This window comes from Corvus cornix, chromosome 12 (assembly GCF_000738735.6).
Source record: "Corvus cornix cornix isolate S_Up_H32 chromosome 12, ASM73873v5, whole genome shotgun sequence".
Taxonomy (NCBI): Eukaryota; Metazoa; Chordata; class Aves; order Passeriformes; family Corvidae; genus Corvus; species Corvus cornix.
This window is the reverse complement of record NC_046342.1, coordinates 16,678,882-16,701,778: the sequence shown is the minus strand read 5'-3', so window position 1 is coordinate 16,701,778 and position 22,897 is coordinate 16,678,882. Positions and strand designations below refer to the sequence as shown.

At 42.3% G+C, this 22,897-nt stretch overlaps 1 protein-coding gene across 17 annotated transcripts in view; it reads left to right on the top strand.

Annotated features, from left to right (window-relative positions):
* FOXP1 (forkhead box P1) overlaps positions 1 to 22,897 on the top strand; it is a 383,611-nt gene that overhangs the window by 317,812 nt on the left and 42,902 nt on the right. For all 17 annotated transcript variants that reach the window (XM_039559317.1, XM_039559316.1, XM_039559318.1 and 14 more), the window contains 2 exons: positions 2,122 to 2,326; positions 18,052 to 18,156. In XM_039559317.1, the coding sequence (XP_039415251.1) occupies positions 2,122 to 2,326; positions 18,052 to 18,156 (310 nt within the window). The remainder of the gene's footprint in view (positions 1 to 2,121; positions 2,327 to 18,051; positions 18,157 to 22,897) is intronic.

Genomic DNA, 22,897 nt, shown 5'->3' with positions numbered 1-22,897 from the left:
TGTCAAGCATGTTAGCTAAAAATACATCCCACACTGTCACTTTGCAAGGTGTTTGAAAATAATAGCCCCCACACAGCAAAACAGGACACAGGCTTGTGTACTGACCTTTTTCTTTGTTTAATTTGCTCAGAGGTTTAATTCCAGGGGACAAGTAATAATTGAATATGTCTAATAACTAAATGCTCATTTGGGACAAAATCCATCAAAATATAATTGGCGTTTGGGGCTGATGAAAGGAAAATGACGTGGCTTTAGAGAAACGGATGTGTCCTAAGAATATCTGATCACTTAATGTATAAATTGAAGCCTCTTCCATAACATATATTAATTGCAGATACTTAAGGATTTCAGCATTTTTTTTGTAGTGAACCGTTACCGGAGACCAACTGTTTTTGTTAATGCTACTCTGGGAAAGGCGGGGAAGGTTATTGGTCTGTCGTGCAATAATTTACTCCTCTTTGATATGCAAACGATCCACGGTGAATATAAAAAAATCCTATCAGACTCATTTCACAGTTCTTAACCACTTAGATTCTCTGGAGTCTATCGCCTCATTAGACCAGTGCTCTCCAAAGCTAGCATAATTAAAATCTTTAACAGTTTAGCAAAGTAAAGATGTTTGGCTGATCACGTTGAGATGATTATCTATCCATTGTATTCTAAATGACAAAAATAAATTAAATTTAGACCTTGGCATTTTTTATTATGTGTTTCAAATGAATATAATGCATACTGCCTTTTTTTTTATTTCAATACCTTAGGTTGGGTGAGGCACATGCCTGTGTGAGCTGCTGCTGTACACTCAGAAAATGGCAGGTTTCCTTAGGATAGCTCCAGAGCTGCAACATGGTGAAACAATGAACAGTCACCCAAACGATGAGCTGGAAGCACAGTGATGAGAAACCTCTTTAAAAACACACAGACACTGACTATTATTGTTATTATTTTTTTTTTTTTTTCCCCTGAATGTTTGAGTGACATGTCTCTACTGCTAATTTTTTCCCATGGCCTTCTCTGAAAGAGCACTGAAATAGTCTGCAGAGAGAGAAACTTGACTTGTTTGATCATGTCACAAACATCAGCTTTATCCAAAAGCATGATCTCAGCGTGAGCACATGGTTCACCTTCCATTTGGCCCATTGGAGTTTGCAGTTTTCACTTGCATCAGTTACTGAATGTTGTCTCCTAGCCCTAGTGTCCACTTGGGCACATTTTAAAAAATACAATTTTTTATTATTATTTTTTCTTGAAGCTTATTTTCTGTTTTCATCTTACTTTTGAATGGCTCATTAACATCAATCTAAGAAATGACAGTAATAATAGTGTTACTTGTATAGAAAGTTACACAGTTTTTCGGTAGACACATCCATCAATTAAGTGAGCAGTTCGAGAAACCAAAATTAATGAGAAAGATAGGTGTGTTAATGAAATAATCATAGTATAATCAATTTGACTGTTAAAATTTGAAAAGCATTTCAGGAAGACAATATGAATTCATAATTTACGTCTAAAAGTGATTAATAAAAACTGTATTTAATAACAAAGCTATTTGTCATCATTTAAAACTTAAGCACAAAATTAGTCATGTTGTGGTTCATGTTGTCATAATAATAAAGCTGAGTATTTTTTTTCCTAAGACCTTCCTTGTTTTTAATAACAGGTTAGAAAGTAGTCACTTTCCTTAAAAAAAAAAGGCAAAAAAAACTAGAAAAAGGAAGAAATTGAATTTCTTAGCTGAACGTAGAGTAGCCCTTACTGTGGGCATGGGGGCTATTTTTGCTCAAGTAAGGACTCTGAAAATCGGCCTTTGGTCTAAAAATTACAAAAAATCATAATATTTAACATCATAATTGGTGTGGGTGTGGTGTTGTGTGGATCCCCCTGCCCTGCAGCCCGGATTTTGCATTCCCTGAGTATTGCAGGTGTCACACCAGAGCGTAGCAGAGTCGTGCAGTGCACTATTAGCATTTAGTTATTAAAAAAAAAAAAAATACATACGCAAAAACACACACAGGCAAAACTAACACTAGGCTTTGTTTACTGACTCTTTGATTTAATTACTGTTTGAAGACGGCCGAATTAGCTGTTAATTGATTTAATTATCCAATTTGTTTGTTTCAGGCATGATTCCAACAGAACTGCAGCAGCTCTGGAAGGAAGTGACAAGCTCGCACACAGCGGAGGAGGCAGCCAGCAACAACCACAGCAGCCTGGACCTGTCCACCACCTGCGTCTCCTCCTCCGCACCCTCCAAGACCTCCTTAATCATCAACCCACACGCCTCAACTAATGGACAGCTATCAGTCCACACTCCTAAACGGGAGAGGTAGGTGCCTGTGGGTTTTCTACCCTGAGCATCTCGGAGCAGCGTCCCGGAGTGATGGCGAAACGCTTGGGAGCGGTGGCCAAGCGCCTTGGCCTCAGTTTTGTCCTCCACATCTTGCTCTGTCTGATGTTGGCGTGGTTGAATAGAGTCTCCACTGGGCAGAATATGCTCCTTTTGTTCAGATCTTTATGGCTTGTTAATTGGATCACTGTGGGCACAATTAGCTAATTGGAAGTGCATTGGATAAGCGTATTGGGAAGTGTGAAGAAGCTGGGGGTGTTTTGAGTTTTGCATCACGGGTGGTGGTACTCGTTTGCTTTGGGTTTACAGGCTGGAGCTGAGCAAGAAAATCTGTTGGTCAGTACAGTCCCCATTTTTCTACCAAAGTGCAGTGCCCCATCTCATCTAAGATGTTTGCCTTTTTTTACTCTGTATTACCTGCTTTCACAAGAAAGGGTAGGCTTGAGTTCACCAGGTTTCTCTAAAACAAAGTTGCTTTTTTTTTTTTTTTTTTTAAAGTGCTGATAAAATTAGCTAACTGGTGTTGTTTGGCTTTTAAAAATGTGAGTTAATTTATACTTGCTCAGCTTGCATTGTTAAAAGAAATGGCTTAAATCAGGGGTTGTCTGTTGACGTGCTTCTCGGCGCAGGCTCTGCTTTATTCCAGAGGATGCTTTATTGCGGGTTTGTTTCTTTACACCCCCAGATTTCACTGAGGCGTGTCTAACAATGTAACTTTTGCTTCTGGGGAGATAGACAGGCCCAGGCACCGGGGCCGTGGGTGCCAGCACCGGCTGCAGCCTCGGCATCGCTGCTGGAGGTGGAGGAGGAGGAGGAGGAGGAGGAAGGGTCTCGAGGAGTGGGCGCAGTGGGGAGGGCAGTGCTCCTTTGCATTCAGGAGAGTCCTTTTGCCCATCTAGAAATGGTATAGCAGACACTAGTGAAAGCTGGATTTTATGGAAACTGATGGCTTTGTCTTTCCATCCTCCTTTCATTCATTAGAAAGAGGATAATGGAATTTTTAAGCCACAGAGTTTGTATTTCTAGTGGTCTGAAAGTAGATTGATAGGGAAGCTATATAAATACCTCTTATATCTTTCTGATATTAAGAAAATAGTGCTGCTGGGAATAGATAGATTTTAAAGGAGAGCACACCCACTGTTGGAAGAAGCGCTGTGTGTGTAAGGCATCCTTTATATACCCATTGCAAGGATGTGTGGGGGAACATCAGTGAATATGTTTATAATGCATGCCAAGGATGTGCTTTTCCTGAAGACTTACATGAGATACTAAAAACAATTTGATGTTTATTAAACATTAATTCCCTTTTTGCTGCATGTAGAACTGAACAAGATGGGTTTATGGCTTTCCAGTACATTTTTTATCTATGTTTTTCTTACCAAGTATATAAAGTAAAAACCCATGCAGTGAGATGGATCTTCTTTCACTGAATAGAGGCACATGCTGTGTGCTAATGGCAATCTAAACCAGGAAACAGATTCAGTTCAGTTTGAAAACCAGAAGAAACACAGGAATCTGTTCTGAAGTAAGAATTTTCTGTGTATACTGTTGAGCAGACCTGGAAGTCCATGTGTCTGAGTCCTGTAATTGTGGCCTGGAGGCAGCTGGGATCTACAGACAAGGTGATACACATGCTTTTATTAGTGAAGTTCCAGATTTATTAGGAAGGCATAAACATGCCATGGTATTGTTTGAGATTGTCTTAGTTTAGAAGACTAAATGCTCAGTGCTGGAGTAGTCGATAGCTGTGTTATTAAGCTTGCCTTATACTTTCCTTGCATATCTGTTGAGTTCTCTGAAATATCAAAATACGAAATAGGTATATTTAGGAATACAAATAAGAGAGCCACAGACTTTGCTTTGTCCTGCCTCTCTTTGGTACATGGAGGGTTTACACCATCCATTTGCTGCAGTGATTGAATTACATGTTTATCCATAAGTAGAGCAGGAGACTACAGGCAGGAGAATGCCTCCTGATGCACTTAAGGGTTTTGTTGCATTCTCATCAGGCACCGTGGTGCCTGCCTGGATTTCATGTGACACAGAAACTCCTCTTGGTGAGATATTGTGCACTGGTTTCCTTTCTGAAAGGGTATTTATCTACAGGCGGGGAGTTCAGGGCGGGGAGTGAGCGGAGAGGGAAGAGTTGCTGTGCTCTGCCATCACATGTATGTTTGACAGCTCACAGAAGGTGAAATTTTAGTGGGCTTGTAAAAGAGAGAGCACAGGCACAAGCAGGAGTTTAGTAATTTTTTGATTGCAAAGGTTAAGACTAGAGAAAAATCATGGGTCTGGTGGGACCATGAGTTTGCTGGACTTAGAGTGAAATCCATGAGTGTTCTTGTACCCATCTGGTTCAGCACAACAAATCAAAGGAGACTTTTGGAGGCAGTCCCTAGCCCAGGCTCCGGTCAGATGGGGCTGTGGGAAGGGCTCACCAGGGAGGTATCAGCCCTTTTACCTTCTGTCACAGAAGTCACAGCCTGGGCTGGCCAGAGCAGGTTTTTGACTCGTGGCTTTCCCCCTCATTCCTGCACCTTCTGTGCAACTGGCTGTTGGCTCTGGTCTGATACAACCAAGAGCTATTTATTTAGATTTAACCAACAATAAAAACACATAGTAAAATCTGTAAGTGTCCTAACAGTTAAGCACAGCCACATCATAACGACTGCCCAGCAGCCATAAATAATCATATACAGGTAACATTAACTTTTAGGGTGTGCTGTAAAGCTGTTTTCAACCCCTTTCTCTTGGGCTTTTGCGAAGGAGTGGGCTGCAGGAGGCAAGTTGGTTATGTGGGAGTTACTATCATCACTGTCAACTCTGGCACATGTCATTGGGATAGTTCAGGCTGTGTTTTAGGGGGTTCCTGATCCCACAGCTCAGGTTGCAAGGCTGCTCCAGACCTGCGAGACAGGAGGCACCTGTGTTAGAATCAGCAGGCAAGCAGCAGATCTGCTCTGTGTCTTGGATAAAAACACATTCTGGTTATAAACAAGGGGTTTAAAATAGCAGGAGCAGTAGTCATTGGCTGCCTGGCGTGCCCACGCGTCGCCGTGCTGCCAGCCCAGGCTGGGGTTCTGCACAGGCTGCGGGGACACAGCTCTGGTGACACTGCCCACTGAGGGGCTGCTGTGCTTGGGGCCCAGTGATAGCACAATTCTGACAGCAAAAGAAGCAAACGGCAGGTGGATGGCCAGAGTCACCCAGGAGGTTCAAAAAGCAAAAATACATTCAAAAGCAGGAGGCACCCTCCCTCCTGGGCCTCATGGTGCTGCGCTTGGTTTCTGCATGCTCCATGTGTAAGGCTTCCCTGGGAATGAAACAATTCCAGCTATAAATAATGGGTTAATGCTTTCATTCATTTGGGCTTTAAATGTATATTACATCTATGCTTTTGTCCCACATTTCGCCCAGTTTCTGTAAGTAGCAGCAGCAGCAGCTCTGGGGTTTGGTGCACAGCAATCTGTTAAGGAGATAAATAATCTGCTTTGGCATGACACTCCTACTCTCCTCTTTAATTTGTCTTACACAAGGAAAATTATAATTAAATCATTCAGGGTAAACCCTTGAGTGTAGAGAAGGAAAAAACACACTTTGGTAAAGATTGCCAATAGAGACCAACTTCCCTGTTGTGCCGTGCAGAGACATTTATCAATATTCAGCACTATTAAAGAGAGAACATTTCGTGTGATTTGTGAGGCGGATGCCAAAGCTCAAATCAAGGCTTGTTAAGATCCTTTCCCCATGCAATCACGGGCATTCAGCATCATTAGAATTCAGCACTGACTGTGTGTTTCATGCTTTGATTTTACTCAGACAATTTAATAATGTTTATTGTACTGATTATATATATAAATTCACTCAATGCAATAAACATACCTCAGTCATCAGTACCCTAAGGGAAATATTTTGTTATAGATACTTGTATTCATTCAGGATAAGGGAAAGTGAGACCATCAACCAGCATGCAAACCTCTCATCATCTTACCAGCATTTGGGTTTCTTCAGTAACAAGCAGTTTTCCTCTACACAGGTAAATAAATAAATAGGGGGAGCCAGTTAAGTACATCTGCTGTGCTTAGAAATGTCAGGGACAGTACCCACTTTCCATCTCGTTCCACTGCATCTTATGTGGGAGAAACTTGATCAATTTCTTAAGAAAAGCACCAAAACAAAGCAGGAGGATGACTGGTCACTTCCAGTGGCTACTAACTGTATAAGCTGATGAACAGTGGGCATCCTGAAACCTGCATGCTTGGGAATATTCCCCATGTGGGTAGGTTTGGAGAAGCAGAATGGTGCAGTATTCATCAGTGCTTTGCAGTGGGCAGAGATGGCTCTAGCTTGGGCTTGAACTGGGAGATCTGGGGGTGCTGTGGAGCTGTTGGACACCTTGTACCAGTCCCATCACCTTGCACCATCCTGTACTGACTGCAGCAGAGCCAGGATGGTGGAGGCTGTACATAAACAAGTGTGTTAATGAAGGTCCAGACCTGTTAATTTAAGAAGTGCACCTGTTGTTTACCAGAGGTAAGGTGAGGAGTTGCAGTTAAAGGCTATGTGCCCAAGAAACCTTTCTCCATCTGCCAGCAGTCCCATCTCTTCCCCTCATTGCCTTTATACCCTTTCCAACTATACTTGAGTCTTGTCCTTCCACATAAGCAAGCAGCCGTCTCATAGGAAAAATAGATGGGATAAACAAGGGGATTTTAAAATTGCATTTTCTTGCCAGTGTGGCAGGAGGACAGAGTCTGGAGAAGGCTCTGAAGGGAAGTGAGGAATGGCGTGGCAGACCATTGATCTGCTGCTTAGGCCTAATGCCTCGTGTTTTACTGTTGTTATCTTCCATGCCAGCTGATCCTCCATCAAAATCCCAAGGCCCTTAGATGAGGGCATTAGGATTCAGCACAATTAAGAGTTGCAGACTTGGGTCCGTTATTAATGCATGGGATGAAACAGTTCAGCCTGCAGTCCATATGCTCCCAGGGCCCGATCCTTTCTTGGCCAGCCTCTCCACTTAGTCCCTGGCATTCATTCTGCACTGGTGCCAGCATCAAATCTGCTCAGCCGTGTCAGCTCCCCTCAGTTGCTCCCTGCAGCTGATTTGTGTGACTTTATCCTTTACCATGAGCAGAGTAGCGTTGGATTAGGTTACCTCAGATCCATTCTCCATTAAGAAATAGGTGTTCCTGGGGCCTTTCCTCCCAAAAGGTATTCAGCTGCTTCATGTACTCAAACCCCATAATGACCCTTGTGCTGTTACCCATAGTCTGAGCAGCTCAGGTGCCTCCATCCTTGCTGTGGAGCCAGGTTGGAGTGCGAGACTCGAGCTGGATGCCCAGCTGAGTATCTGATAAACCATCCTGCTTTCCACATGGCTGCTGTCCTTCTCATTGCACCTGGAATGGCTTTGGGGACTGCCTGGGCTGTTGGTGATGAGGACACTGTGACAGCAGGGCAGTGGCCTGGAAATCTCCATTTATTCTGTGCAGGTACAGCCCAAAGTGTCCCAGTGCCTGATCCCTTGGCACTCACTCCCCTGCCAAAGAAATCATCACCAGTTACTGAACGGGCTCCCCTCTGAGTCACTCTTCTGTAATCAGCTTTGAAAAAACACCGGCTGTGACTCAGACCTGGGGCTGTTAATCTTCAGTTTTAAGCCTTATCAGGCACTTTTTATTGTTCATGCTTTTCAGATGCGGGTGTGGAGCCTCCTTTGCATCGCCCGCACCCACTGTCTGCCACGGTGCTAAATCAGTTGTACAATTCCACTTGCTCCTCAGTCTGCCCAGGAGCTCCTTAATCACACTTCTCAGGGAATTCCTTCACTAAACTAAATGCAGTTTATTTTACTTGGTTTTCCCTATGAAGATGCAAAGTTAACCAGCCTGTGAATATTTAATGTGGCCCCTGGCTGAAGGAGCGTGCTGGGTTTGATGCTTGGGAAGCTGCCCCGGCGTCGAGGAGCTCCTGCACGCCAGCGCTTCGCTGCTCTCTGGTCCTGTGTAATAACCATCAGTTGTACAACTCCAAACACTAAGCTAATGTATCAAAAAGCACTTAAAATAGATTGGGTGAGCCTTGGCAGACGCCTAACAGAACTTTTCCAAATTTTAGCATATGTATTGTTTTATTCCTCCATCTGGCCAACAGATCATTGTTTGATATCTGAGTGCTTTGCATATCTCCTCCCTTTTCTTGCAACTGAGATACTTACACGTGCATTTAATACAGCTTAATGCTATTTTTACATACCAGAGAAATAGCTGATGGCTTTCTGTTAATTGCATGCACTTTGCAGTTAAACTTTTACTAAAACATTCCTGTCTAAATACTTAAAGTCCAATGAAAATTTGTCCTCTTCTTTTATTAGAGGTGTTTATGTAGTACTCTTAAAAAGGGACCTGGTTTTGGTTTACTGCACTGTGGATTTCTGTTTCTTTTTATTTCCTCCTATGTGCAAGTCGTCCTTCCTCAGAATTTGCTCAGGTCTGATGGTCCTGAAGAGCTGAGCAGGGAGCTGATAAAGAGCTGTGTTATTTTTTTAACATATATAGCACAATCTGAGAACAGAAACACCCTTGAAAGTGCTGTAGAAGTAGAGGAGTTAGGTGGCTTGTGTGTGACTATTTTCTGTGCTGTTCAATAAAAATGGAGCAGTTAGTATGACAGCTGTTATATCATGTTATATCGTACTGCTAAGATACTGAGCAGCATTTAAAGTAAAACTCCACCATTAAGCTGTATAAACTTTATCCGTTTCACTGTGGTTTAATGGAAAAAAAATGAGTTTCTCAATAAAATGACATCATTTTTACCAGGTTGTAATGTTCACTTTACAACTGTTTTTCTTTAATTCAATTTGTTTTACTTTACTTTTTCTTGGCATCCTTTTTTTTCTCGCAGTTTGGAGAGGGGGAAATCTCTTTTTCGTAGAGCAGCTAGATACTGCTCAAACATCTCTTCCCTACTTTTCCCTTCTCCCTGCTCCCTCGACATCTTGTGCTAATCTGGAGCTCTACTTTTGTCAGGCAGACACAGTTATATTTTCAAAGTAGAGAGATGCACATTTAAATCTGGTAATCGAGAGCCCAGGGAAAATTTATATTGCACTGCTTGCTGCTGGAGCAACATTTGTGAAATGCCATGGGGTGTTTTTCTGTATAGCTGGTGGTGGTAAGGTAGGAGGCCTGTAATTTCTTCTGTGTGATCAGGGAAACGTACATATATTATAAAGTAGATTCTTGTCATTAAAAGGATGGTATAAGCCCAGGCAGGGAAACTGCTAATATGTGTTGCAGCTTGTCATTTTGGGCTGCATGAATAAAGAGGAGAGCCATTCCTTTGGGAAATGATCTCGGGAACTGAGCAACAGATCCGCTAGCCAGCAAATTCTTTTTAACTGTAATTTTCCTTTTTGTGTATACTCAAAAATAACATTGCAGTGGGCCCTTAAATACCATTTCATACACAGAGCGCAATTTCCACAGCACAGGTGGTGCTAATATAGGACAGTCCCCTAGGCACTTGTCGCCAGGAGTTGTACAGCTTGTTCAGTGTCTGCATCCATATGGCAATCTGTCCCATTCATAGAAAGACATTGTAGCTGTGCCTGTGGGTGCTGTGGTCAATGTAGTGTAAAACGTAGATTTTAACTCTGGGCAACCTATGTTCTGCTGTTTGTTTTATTGTAGAATCCAATTTATAACATGAGGGAAGAAAAATCAGCTCAGAGCAAATTCCAGAACAATCTGGCTGGCTGGGGTTTGTGTTTATTCTTGGAGCGCATGGTTAATCAGCAGGTGCACAGCCCTGCGCCCCGCGCGCTCTAATGAACAGTTTACAGGAAGTCTTGCTCGGAAGAAACATTTTCCTTGTTGTTTATACTGTGAATTAACTCAGAAGTTGCAAAGCTGTAAACTGTGTTAGCTGGCCATGTATGTCATGCAAGTCTGTTCTGTACTTCTTGTCTTTTTTTGGCTTGCTTTCCCACTGTTGCATGGTTTTCCCTGGGTGTGGGTTGCTCAGGAAGGATGCTGAGCTTCTCTGTGCTCTACATGGCAATGCTGCCCTGGAGGGGGGCAAATCACAGCAAAGAGGCCCTCCCAAAAAGGAGGGTGAAGCTCTAGTGTTTCCCAGCAGTTCAGATCCTGAACACATGAATGTGATTTGTGGCTGCTCTGGTACCTGTCACTGCAATGCCAAGTGTTGTTCTGTTTTAGTGGGACTATTTGTTATGCCTTTTAGTAAACACAAACAAATAGACCGCCTAGCACCTGCAGCAGCATATGATATTTACACTACCTGTATGATTCAGCATGCTTCCCTGGGGAAGCAGGCTTGTGTCCTCTCGATTTTAGTGCTTTTTTAAACAGCATTCTTCCAAGGGGAAAGCATGTGGCAGAGACAATGCAATGCTCTAGCTGTAGTTCTCCCTTGGAGTCATTATTTATCTTAATTATATTTTTATAAACATTTCCCCAAGGGCACTTTGCTGCTGCTGCAGGGGTGTGGGGTGGGCGAAGGCCCCCACAGTGAGCTGCCAGGCTGTGTGTGATGTGGCAGTCACCTTCTGCACAGGTTTTGTTGTGCCTGTGGGACAGGGGTGAAAAATACTGACGTGAATAATCCCTGTTAATCATATTTGTTGACGTATCACTGGTTTATATAAGAGTGGAAGACTTGCCTCAACTCTAAATGTAACAGAAGAGAATTTTGTTGAACAAGAATAGATCTTGTTTCTCAGTGTTTTCTTTTACTATAAATTTAAATGTTACAACAGAATATAAATTACAGTAAAATAAGGTTGGCAAACAGGATCTTTTTACAAAGTATGTACGTTCACTGGTAATTTTACACCTCGGTCTCAGTGAAGTCCAAGGTCTAATCCTGTGTTTTTATACTTGTGTATGTTCTTAAAAGGGTTGCTGAACTGGGGCCAAAGCTCTGCCACTGCCACTTCTCTCTGCCATGTGAATTGGGTGTGTAAGAGGGATGGGATTGCTGTGCTGAAAGTCAGTGTTAAAAAAAAAAAAACCTGAAAAAAACCCGCAGAACATCCCCCCAGCCCCAAAAACCCAAGAAAGTAGTTGGATCACATTTTTTTCCTAATTAAAATAAGATACTGAATCAATCCGTTTTAATCTGAATAAATTAGGAGACTGTTCAGAGAGGAATAAAATGAGATTTAGCAGGGATAAGTAAAAAGTAGCCCAGCTAGGAAATCAAAATTCCAAACTGCGGGTTTGACATGACACGTCAGCTGCTCAGCATCAGTTGTGTGGGAAATGGCTGAGGCATAATTGGGGTTGAGAAATTAAGGTGGGACACTCTTTGCCATGTCTTAGTCAAAAAGGTAAATGCAGTCATGGGAGGCATAAACATGCGTGTTGCATCTGAGTCCTTTCTTTTTTTCCTGTTCTACTTTATGCAGAACCAGTTAAACCACATTGAGTGTGATGTTCAATTGGCCACTCTCTTGGAGAAAGGATAAAGAGAAGCTGAGGCAAATATAGAGGAGAGCAGCTAGGATGATAAAGGAGTTGGAGGGAATAGGCTATGAAGACAGATTAAAGGGAATTAAAGATCTGCACCCTGGAAAAATAGAGGCTCTAGGAGGAAATGATTATGGTATGTAAGTACATGAAGTGATGCTACAAAGAAGAAGAAGGAAAAAATTGTTCTCATTAGTTAGCAGTGCTGGAATTTAAAATCCAGCGTTTCAAATCGTGTGTGTCTGGGTATATTTGATGTACTTTTCACTACAGTACCTAGGCACAAGGTTGAAATAAAAAAATAAGAGTTTTAAATCACAGAGAAACTCGTTAGTTCAAGTGCAGGAATGGAATGTGCACCTGAGATAAGTGATGGATTTTTTGCAATGGGCATTTCTTTAAAATGCTCTAGAAAGACATTTAATTCCTCCAAGGAAGGGATGTAGGGCAGTGACTGTCCAGAGCCTGTGGCAGTTTTTCTGCAGGGCTGGAAGAGGGCCTGCCACTGGAAGGAGGATGTGTTCAAGTGCTGGAGGGTCATAACGTTGATTAATAGTCCAAACCATCAGTGGATAGATCAAAACCAGAAGATGATGCTTATAATTATCCAGTCTGGTTCTGCTCTTTGCAGTGAGGGTGGGGGTAGAAGGGCAGGGGAATGTCAGCCAGATTTTGTCTTAGTCTTGCTTCAAATTCTCCAGTGTTCTCATTGCAAAACAGGAATTTAGGGAGTAGTGCCATGGGGGGCAGTGGTTCGGGGTGCACAGGTGGCCTGCTATAAGAAAATAAGCACTGCTGTTTTCTTTCTTATGCTACAGGAGTACACAAGTTAGTGCACACCGATTAGAAGAGAGGATTTCAGCCTGTGGGCTGCAGTTTTAACTTGATTTGTCTTAAATTGGTGTAGTCATTTAAAATGTAATATACCCTCCTGTTACTTCCAATAGGGCTTGATGTAAAACATGAGCTGCTTCTAGTCCTAGGTCTGGACGTGGACTAAAGTAGTGAGGAAGAGGAGAAATGCTCCTCTAAAAAGCATCCAAAATTTGCAAGCCAGTTGTAGAAAGAGCTGTCACTGACCACTCACATCAAATGCCACCTCTCCTGCAGGCCCATGACCTTCTGTTAAGCTTTATCCAGTGATGAAGAGGCATCACCCTGCCTGAACAGTCCCCTGTTAAGATCACATACCTGATTCCTGGGTGGTTCCTGAGGCTTGGACAGGAGCATGAGTATCTAGAAGGATTTTTTTGTTGTTTTTTTAACTGACAGTTTAGAGAGGAAAGAGGTGCTGCACCACTTTACTAAGAGTTTGAAGGGATTTGCTCCAGTGGAACTTCACTGCAAAACACATCTTTGTTCGGTTGATTCTGTCATGAAGGCAGGAACTTGCACTTGAGTACAGTTAGTACCAGGATTTAATCATTACTGCCTCCATTTCATTTTAAAATCAGATCCAGTGAGTGTTTCTGACTCAGAAAATTGCGACTTTTTCAGCAGCCTTATTCTTTTGGTGCCTTCTGATGAGCTTCAGAGCTCACCGGGCAGTCACAGCTCTGGGAGAGCCGTGTTGGTTCCCAGCTGTGTGTCTCTTTCTCCTGTACAGAACCAAAACTGTGGCATTTTGCCTCAATGGCTGTGCCATCTACATCAGAGAGAGGGGGAATGTGGTGTGAGACAGAGCCCCACGCTCCTGCCTGGGCTGTACACGGATATCAGTTTCATGGCAGCTGGCAAAGATGAGGTCACTTCCCATTGAACCTGAGGAATGAAATAAAATTAAAAAGACAATTCTGCACTTTGTGAGGGTGCTGTGCTCCAGCTCCTTCCAGGAGGAAAGCAGGAGACATAGTATTGATTTTTCAGCGTGCAGGTGGCTCAGGCATGTTCTGAGCTCTGTTAGAACGTGAGCAGATGCTTCATAACTGTACTAGAAAGTCAAGGATGCTTCTCTACATCACTGACTTCCCTCAGTGTTTTGGCAAAGATCACTGGCCCAAGCAGATGTGGAAGAGAGAGAGTGGAATTATGAAGTATGTCAGCATCATGAATATTTAAAATATGGTCCACTGTGTGGCAGAAGTACAGACACTGAGGCTTTTGCTCTAGCTGGATTTTATATCTACCCGTGTCTTTTTAGCCAGTGTGTACAAGCACAGTACCCAATTCCATGTGGTTAATAAATGTGGGTTGAATTTAACCATTTAAAGAGCACAGGGAGCTTTCACACTGGGGCTTTGGTCACTGCTTTCCCCAACACCCATCTCACTTTGGGGTGTCATTTTTACTCTCCATCAGCACTTAGCTGTCTCTGGCGTCCCTGTCTCCTGTGCTTTTGTGTCCCAGAGTGTGGTTCTTCCAGGATGCTGTAGCACAGCAGGTGTATTCCAAAAGGTGAATGGCTGACAGGAGTGGGCTGTGCAGGTCCCAGCTTCAACTGCCATCCCTGTAGGAATAGGAGGTGAAATTGCTTCCAGACCCCCTGGAGATCCTTGGGGTTATGGGGCAATGTAGGGTGAAGAAGGAAGAGGTAAAATTTCCTTTCCTCTATCCAGCAAGCCCAGAGGAGCTGTGGAAGTGCTTGTCCCTTCTCCCCTCCCCTCTGTACTGGAAACAGAGCTGGAGGCAGCAGAAGATGATTGGACACTTACACAGTTTTCAGCCTTGTACATGGATTTTGTTACTCTCTTGTATGTCATGTGTGACTTACGCAAGACATTTCACTTGCCAGAGTGTTCTTTGCTGTACTTTGATGTAATAATGCATCACTGTTGCATTATTTGGAAGTAATTCTATTGTATTAACTGTTTTTTATGCAAGTACCTTACTAAGAGAAAAAAAACCACATTGTCTTGAATTTACATCATTTATTTCTTCACTACTTTGAAAATTATGTCTTGTTATAAAATCATTTCCTCTAACTAGTGTTGCATCACCAGTACCCCACCATGAATATGCATTTCTGGGAAGGAGAGGGTGACAGAAACAAACACCTACTCTAATGTGTCATTAGAAATCAAACAGACCTAGAACTTGCTTCTGCTTGCCAATGCTCAGATCTTCTGAAAGTCTGTCTGCGGCAGCGAGACCAAGGATGCATCCAGATTACAGAAGCTGTGCTTGCGTGCAGGCAGAATATCAGTGAACAATTTCAGATTATAGGTTTGCATTGTGCTCACAAAAGCTGTTTATTTATGTACCGGATTAAAATCTTCTTTTTCTACCTCTGCTTGTTCAAACAAAGTGAGCACTTAGATCAGTTCAACAGAGTTCTCCATTCATTTTCACTGGCTGTATCCTTTGTGCGTTACATCCGCTTCTGTATAAACCCGCTCTTTGTTTTGTTTTGAGGTGCTTCTTCAGGCTCTATCTGGGAACAAGTGGCAATCTATAATATCTTCAAAAGTGGGATGGATAAAATAGCAGTAATCTGATACTGACACATAAAGGTCACCGAAAGGCACTGCTGAAACCCCCCTGAGCAAGATGGGAGTCGCTGCCTTTGGAATGGCACAGTGCCTGCAGAGGGGGACAGTGCTTGTCTTTCAGTACTGAGGGTTTTTTTCTCTTTGAAATGTCTTATATTTGGTAAGTTGAAGTAGTTCCTCTGCTTGGTTGAATGGCAGTGGAAGCTCTGCGTAGGTGTTAAGCGTGTTACACATAGCATCGTGTTAGCAAAGTGATCTTTTAAGTTCCCGTTTACAGTCAGCACCAGCCTTTATGGTTATTGACAGCACGAGCCTTTGACATCCTGAGCATCATTCAGAGTTTGATATTGTCTTGGTCATTCCGTCATTTTCTTTGGATGCAATACCAGGGTGTCGTGTCCTACATAGTTTGTCTTGTCTTGTGCAAGTTCCCTGGAAAGAAAAGAGATTTGCACTTGGATTTAAAAAATAAATACAAATCTCGGTAGGGCTCTTTCCGTTGACTTGGCCATGGCCTTTAGGCTCTCACAGAGAAACTTTAAAAATCCCTGCTGGGGGTTTAAGCCATGTGACTCCTGTTGATATTATAATGAGATTTACAGTGCTTAAACCCCATGGGGGACTGACTCCTTACTTGGCGTCACACGTCGCAGTGTGTGGGTAACGTGCACTGGGCAGATTCATACACTGCTGGGGTTTTTTGGGGGGGGGGGGGGGAGGGTGGTCTTCCAAACACTCTGAAATCATAGCTCTCATATGTAGTCTTCATGGACTTTAATGGAATGTTAATGTGAAAGCTTCTTTTCTCACCCTTTGCTGTATCCAGGTTTGGAAGCAGATGATAAACCCCGTTATTTTCTGAATTTTCTGATGTGTATAGAGAATGTTTGACCCTATGCCTGTTTGGCTTGGGTGGATGGTGTTTCTTCAGCCATTCTCCCTCTTCCTCAGCTGAGGAAATGTGTGGTGTGGGATTTTTTAAATTTCCTTGCAAAGAATGCATCGGTTCCTTTGTTCTTTTAAAAACTTCACAGAGATTCTCCTCACTTGAACATTTTTTAAAAGACTGATTCAGTTAAACCAGTCTAATATTCCTATATAGAAAAGGCCTTTGTAAAGCTCTTCACCTACTGTTGTTTTTTTAGGAAATTACCTTGCACATACGTATATTTATGCTTGAAGAACTATATGTAAAAAAGAAGATGTTAATGATATTAATGAAATAATGAATTAGGTTCATGTAAAACTCATAATACCTTTTCTAGTCAGTACTTCTTAAATTATTTTTTTAAAAATGTAAAATAATTTTAAATACCACCTTCTGTAATCTTCAGATTCTCATCGGGCCTAAAGTCAAAAGTGGCAGAATCTGGGCAGCAATTTCTCTTCCAAGTTGTTTGCATTTGGGATGACATCTCGGGAGTATTTTACAGTGATCTGGCTACTCAGTGCATCTGAAATAATACAGGAACACAATTTTGTCAGAGGGCACAGACAGATAATACTACAGAAGAAGAACAAACAGCATTTCCACGTGTGTAAAAGTAAAATGACAGAAAGTAGGCATTTGTCCATAACGTTACCTGTAATCCAGAATGAAGTAAGTCATAAAAGCCACACCTAGATGCTGGTATGTGTTCATATCCTTTGTGTATGTTTGAAGTCCATAATACAGCACAGGCATACTGTAGCAAAAAGCTTTGCCATGAAGAATACCTATGTATGTGAGCATAAAATAGAGATTTCAATATTTTTTTGACATTTTGCTTTTAAAGTCATCTAAGGTTATGGAGATTGTTGAAAAAAATAATTCCTTTCCTTAAGAAGTTTCCATGCAGAAGTTGAATAAAGAAGATATTTTAGAATATGGTTCATCAGTTAGTGCAACAGATACATTTCCCTGAGCACCACATGGCCTGGATCAAAGCGTCTCATGACTTGGATCAGTGCAGCCAAATCATTACGTATTGATTGGAATCCCGCTGAAGGATTAACCCCTTAGTGCTCGTATGAATTTTTTTCTTTAACACTGGGTTCAGAAGTTAGGAGATTCTGTGATGCTCCTGCCCAGTCTTAGCAAGGTTAATAGCCCCCACTAACCCATCATACTGAGGAATTCTTAGATTGCATGGCTCCTCTTCTTTATGGTGAATTTTGCATTTGAAAATATATCTTGAATCTTCTTTCTTGGGATATATAAGGGGGCTGCATTTGGGCAAGGAAACAGCCTATAAGAACAAAAAAAAAAAAAAAACAAACCACAACCAGAAAAAACACCAACACAGTAAATAAATAACCTGGTGGGAAAGACAAGGCTGCAAATTTAATGTTCTTCCTTTCTCTAGCCATGAGGAAAGCCTCAGGTCCAGCTGTGTTATGGTAAAATGGGACATTGCTGTATGGAGATGACTTCTCGATGAAGTTGAATTGTAGATACGCAATGTTCATAAATTTCTTAGCAAAATATCTAGCAGGGTATTAAGCAGATCTGTCAAATGATTTCTCCCCCGTCCATGTTAATTTAAATTCTTTACAAACCTCTTAATTAATGAATGAAATGTAGGAGGATAGCTAAGTAAGAATGACACATGTTTCACACTGCAAATGGTATTTAATTCTGTTTTGAAAAACCACGGGCAAGAGTCAGGCAGGTACTGTGAGATGTTGGAGATGCTTCAGGATCTGGTGTTCGCTGCTCTTTAAGAGTCTTTGTGAGGATGAATTGTCACGGTACATTCAGTTTACAGCACTTTTTCTCTCTTCTCTTTCTCCCCTCCAGTTTATCCCACGAGGAGCACTCACACAGCCACCCGCTGTACGGACACGGCGTATGCAAATGGCCGGGCTGTGAAGCAGTATGTGAAGACTTCCAGTCGTTTCTAAAGTAAGGATGGTTTTTTTGGCACTTGCATTGTACAGAAAGCATGCCCTTAAATTTTGTGTGCTGTCACTCACCCTGGGCCTGATGCAAAGCCCATTGAAGTCAACAGAGAGCTCCCTTTCACTTCAGTGGCTTTTGGATCAGGCTCAAGAACGTTTTAACAGGGGATAGTAAATTAGCCCCATGGGGAAATTATGGTCTTGCTCAGTGTATTGCTCTAAAATAGTGTTTGCAGTTCCGCAGCTTTTTTTTGTTTGTTTGTTTTATTTAAATAATTTTTAAGTTGCAGTATCGATCATGTAAATAATAAAACCTTGTTTTAACCTTGATTTCACTTTAATTTAAAAATCTAGTCTTAAATTAACTCCATAATTGAACAGAGAATTGCAGAACATCATGTGAAATTTAATTTATGTCAAATAAGTAACTAATGAACAAAGTCTACACTACTAAAAATAAACTATAATTATATTAATTGGGCCCCTGCAGTTTGCTGCAGACCTTTTCCTCGCTGCCAAAGAACACAGTTTTACGCGTTGCATAAACAGTGCATTATGGACTAGTGTGTGGTAGTGCATGCATCCCGATGCAGGGAAGGACCTCAGAGTCCTAATAGCTTACACATGGCTACTCCACAGCTAAACCATCAGCCTCACCCCTGTTCCCACCACAAAAGAGTTCTTTGTCTGGGTAGGACACCAGGTACACACATGCTGTGGGTGCATCCAGGTTATTGAGGGTTTGTCACTGATCTTTGCTCAAGTTGTGTGGCTGGTCAGTTGTAAGATCACTGAAAACCGACCACCAGAGCAATGTTCATGATTTAAATGCACAAAGGGACAAATTTTTTTCCTAGTTAGAGTAGTCATCTCATGAAGTTAGTCCACATAAATACATGAGGTTCTTCAGGATGAATAAGTAGACTTAGTTCCAAAAGGTTCAGCTGTACCTGCCCTTTCTGGGGCGGTTCCCTGGATTTTTATGTGAGGGAGGGAAGGGCAACAGCAGGCACAGGATGTTTGTTTGGTGATGTTAGATGATACAGATAGGGTTTTGCTCTCAGAACAGAATGGACCACTTGTGGTTCCACTGGCAAAACCCTCCTGAGTTCGTAGGAGTGGCACTGGTCCTACTATAAACATATATTACAAGTGTGGAATGGTACAGTAAAGAGAAGGTTCTCATTACAAGAGGATTACAAAATAAGAAGGTGCTAGTCATAAATTTCCATGAAGGGTGGCCTCATTTCTTGTAATTCATCCTGTTGTTCACTTAAGTGAAATGAATGCTAATCTTGCCATACTTGCCAGCTCATTCATATTCATATGCCATGCTATAGCATTTAGACCTTTAAAACAATTCTCATCTTTACTGCAGTAAGTGCAAGGGAAAGGTGCTGTGGTAGCCTTAGGTAGCAAAATAATGTGTGTGGTCACATATGGTCAGATTGTGCCACCTTTGCTTCCTGTGCTAGTCCCGTGTTCCAGGTTAGAGCAGCTGCTTTCAGGAAGATTCTGTAGGAGGAATGGTCTGCTTGAGGTGGCCGTGCATAGAAAACACATTAAGTCACAAGCACGGGTAGAGGCAAGGCTGGTTTTTTATACAGTATTTTGGAGATGTTTCAGTAAGTAGACCCAGTCCACCAGTTCACCTGGAGGAGATAGGTGGAGCAGTCAGTATTTAGGAATAACCTGAAAACTGTCACCAGCCCAGGCTGGACTTGAAGCAGCTCCATCAGTTCTAGTTTTTTCATTATCAGTCTGGTTTTTGTCTCCATTGAAACATTTCAACAGAAATATTTTGTGTGAGTTTCTTAAAGTCATCAACTTGTGTAAATTTTCTCATTATTCAAGTGCTGCAGTGTCCAGACAAAGTCTTACTGTTCAGAGAGATACTTAACCCAGAACAAATGCAGAAATGGATGTCCCTGAGCAGTGTATTGACGCTGTTAAGAAGTGAGTGTTGCTTCATAAAATGATACCGTAGCCTTCCATGTCTCCTGTGGAGCATCCGTCCTTAAATTATGTTGCCATTTATCAGAATTCATTACTCAGTGAAAAGATAACAGGTAGATGCTTGAAGTTTCTTTCTGATACTTGTATAATCTGTGACACTCTGTCGATGGTCCTCTCAAGAGAAAAGCTCTTGTTTACCAAGTGAAATACAGCCTGTGTATCAAGTATTGCTTAATTTCACTTAACTTGTGAAAAAGCAAAGAGAAATTGTATGTGGAATGAAAGCCCTGTCTACCAATAAAATGATTCTTCAGTTAAGGGAGAAAAAAGGACTCGCAGGTCTAAAACATGGTTCATTTCTTTTCCTCCTGAGGAAGAAATATCATAACTGTTGGTAAATCAAAACCAGAGATTTGACACTCTTCTGTGATCGTTCTGTAGTGTTTGTTCCCAAGGTGAGGTACACCACAGGGCCCTTGATTTCAAAGATAAATACTGTACAAATAACGATCCTAGTTGTCTTTCACTCACAGCCAACAGGAGGATGCTTATCAGAACCAGCAGATACATGGGCTATTGTACGCATTTATTTCCCTATTTCTTTTTGAAATAAGTTGCAGTTTTTAGCATCGCTGTGTTGTGTTTCTTTTTTTAGTCCATCAGCCATTGGTTATCATGTGATGCGGTATCAGTTAGAGCTAACTGATAGCAGCAGGGGCTGCTGCTCTGCCTAATGAAACAGCAGCACCCTGTATGCTCCAGAATACTCCCTGAGCCTAAAAACAAAAACAAGTCCAGTCTCAGGGCGGTGACCCTGTGGCCTCTGCCAAGCTGCAGGGAGCAAGGTGAGGGCTGGAAGGTGCACACGTGTCTGGCCTGTTAACCAGGGCCCGTCTCACAGGCGGCAGCAAAAGGAGCAATTAGTAGCACAGAGCGACTTTCCTGCAAAATTGACTATATCCTTGATTTCATTTGCATGTGTTTAAAGACCGTTGAAGATAGAAATATATACCCCTTATACAGCAAGTTGTGCAGGAAATCCCGGCTGGAGGGAGGGCGGTTTGTTCAGCAGGGTATCCAGGTATCCAGGGCAAAAAAAGAAGACTGAATAGGGTTTTATTATCTGCCCCCCCCCCCCCTTTTTTTTTCCCTGTAATTTGATTGTGGGTTAGACGTGCTTAATCCTGGCTGTACCATTTTTAAATCAAATGTATTCTTTAAAAGAAAGGACACAGACCTTTGGAGAGATCTGGCAGTCCTGTGTTGCAGTGATGCTGGTAATCTGCTTCATGTGCATTTAACTTTGATGAAACGAAGGGGAGTTTATGTGAAAGAAACTACTAAGTGCACTCTGTAATGTTTTCACAAGTGTTTTTATCATGGTAACATCTTGTTTACTTTAGTTGCCTGCCTAAAACTACTTGGAACATGTTAAGAAAACATTTCGAGAAAGGTTCTACAAAGAGGCTTTTGTTTAGCAGCAACTGTGAGACTGCTCGGCTCACAAAGGTGTTAACTTTCAACCCCTTAAGCACTTCCACATGAAATTCCAGCAACTATGTTTGTGGTTTTGGAAAAACAAAGTGTATATTAAAGAAACCAGGTATATGCTAATACATGTTGAAGTACGCCGGAAATCATAAATTGTTTCAAAGGCATTAATTGCGCGCGTTTGCATGGAGGAGCGTTCTGCACTGAAATCATCCGCACGGCGCGGGCTTTTTAATCGAATAGGCATCGAGGGCAGGGGGATGGCTGGGCTGTGGGTGGGTGTTTCAGATTTCTGTAGGTCGCGGCAGGGCCGGCGTCGTCCCCCGGGGCGAGGGGGGAGCTGCGGGATGCGGCCCCGTCCCGAGCGGGACCCACCCGGCCCGGCCGCGCTCGCCGGCAGCCGCTGGTTCCGAGCCCGCCGCGCTGGGGAAGGCGCCGTGCCGGTGTTCCCGGCGCTTCCGCAGCCTCCCGGTCAATCCCTGTGCCAGGGCAGGGGGCTCGGGACCCCCGCGGCTGCGGCGGCGGAGGCCGGGGTGGCCCAAATCCCACAGTGCCCTCTAGTGCTCCTGGGAATGCTGCTGGGAGAGGGAGAGGCACTGGGAGCATCCCCGGGAGCGGCGGCAGCCCTGCCACAGCCCCGCTCCCATCCCTCCCGAGCCGGGCGAGCAGCAGGCCAGCTCCACATAACTCCCTGAATTTCTATTTCATTCTTTATTTAATCTATTTATTTATGTACTTTAATTCTGATTTTTTATTTTGTTATTTTAATGGTTATTTGTCCTCTTATTTTAAATTTTGTTATGTATTCTGTTATGCATTTTATACTGTCTGTATTGTTTAATTGTCATTAACAATTGTCATTAGGTCATTATTTAGTCTAATACTTTTATTTACTTTATTATTTTAACTTTCCTTTATTTCTGTTTTATTTTTATACATGCTTTACACACACACACACATATATATATGAAATACTTGTGCTGATGGGGTATATGTAGCAAGGCCCATTGCCTTGCATTATCCCCTTTTTTCCTCTCTTAAAGGTGCACTTAGTTTATGTTTCCCATTATAATTTCCGGTGTGTAATCAGAAAGCATTCCTTAAGAGACAGGGATCATCTTTGTTTCATACTTTTATTGACACTGTCTACCGTATTACTGCGATGTCTAAATGGTAAAATTTATTATTAGCAATAGTGTCACAAAAGTCTGAGACAGCGATTTTCCTTTCAATAAAAGTAGTTAAAAACCTTTTAGAAAATCCATAATTTTGATTGCTGGTACTTCATAAATGTATAA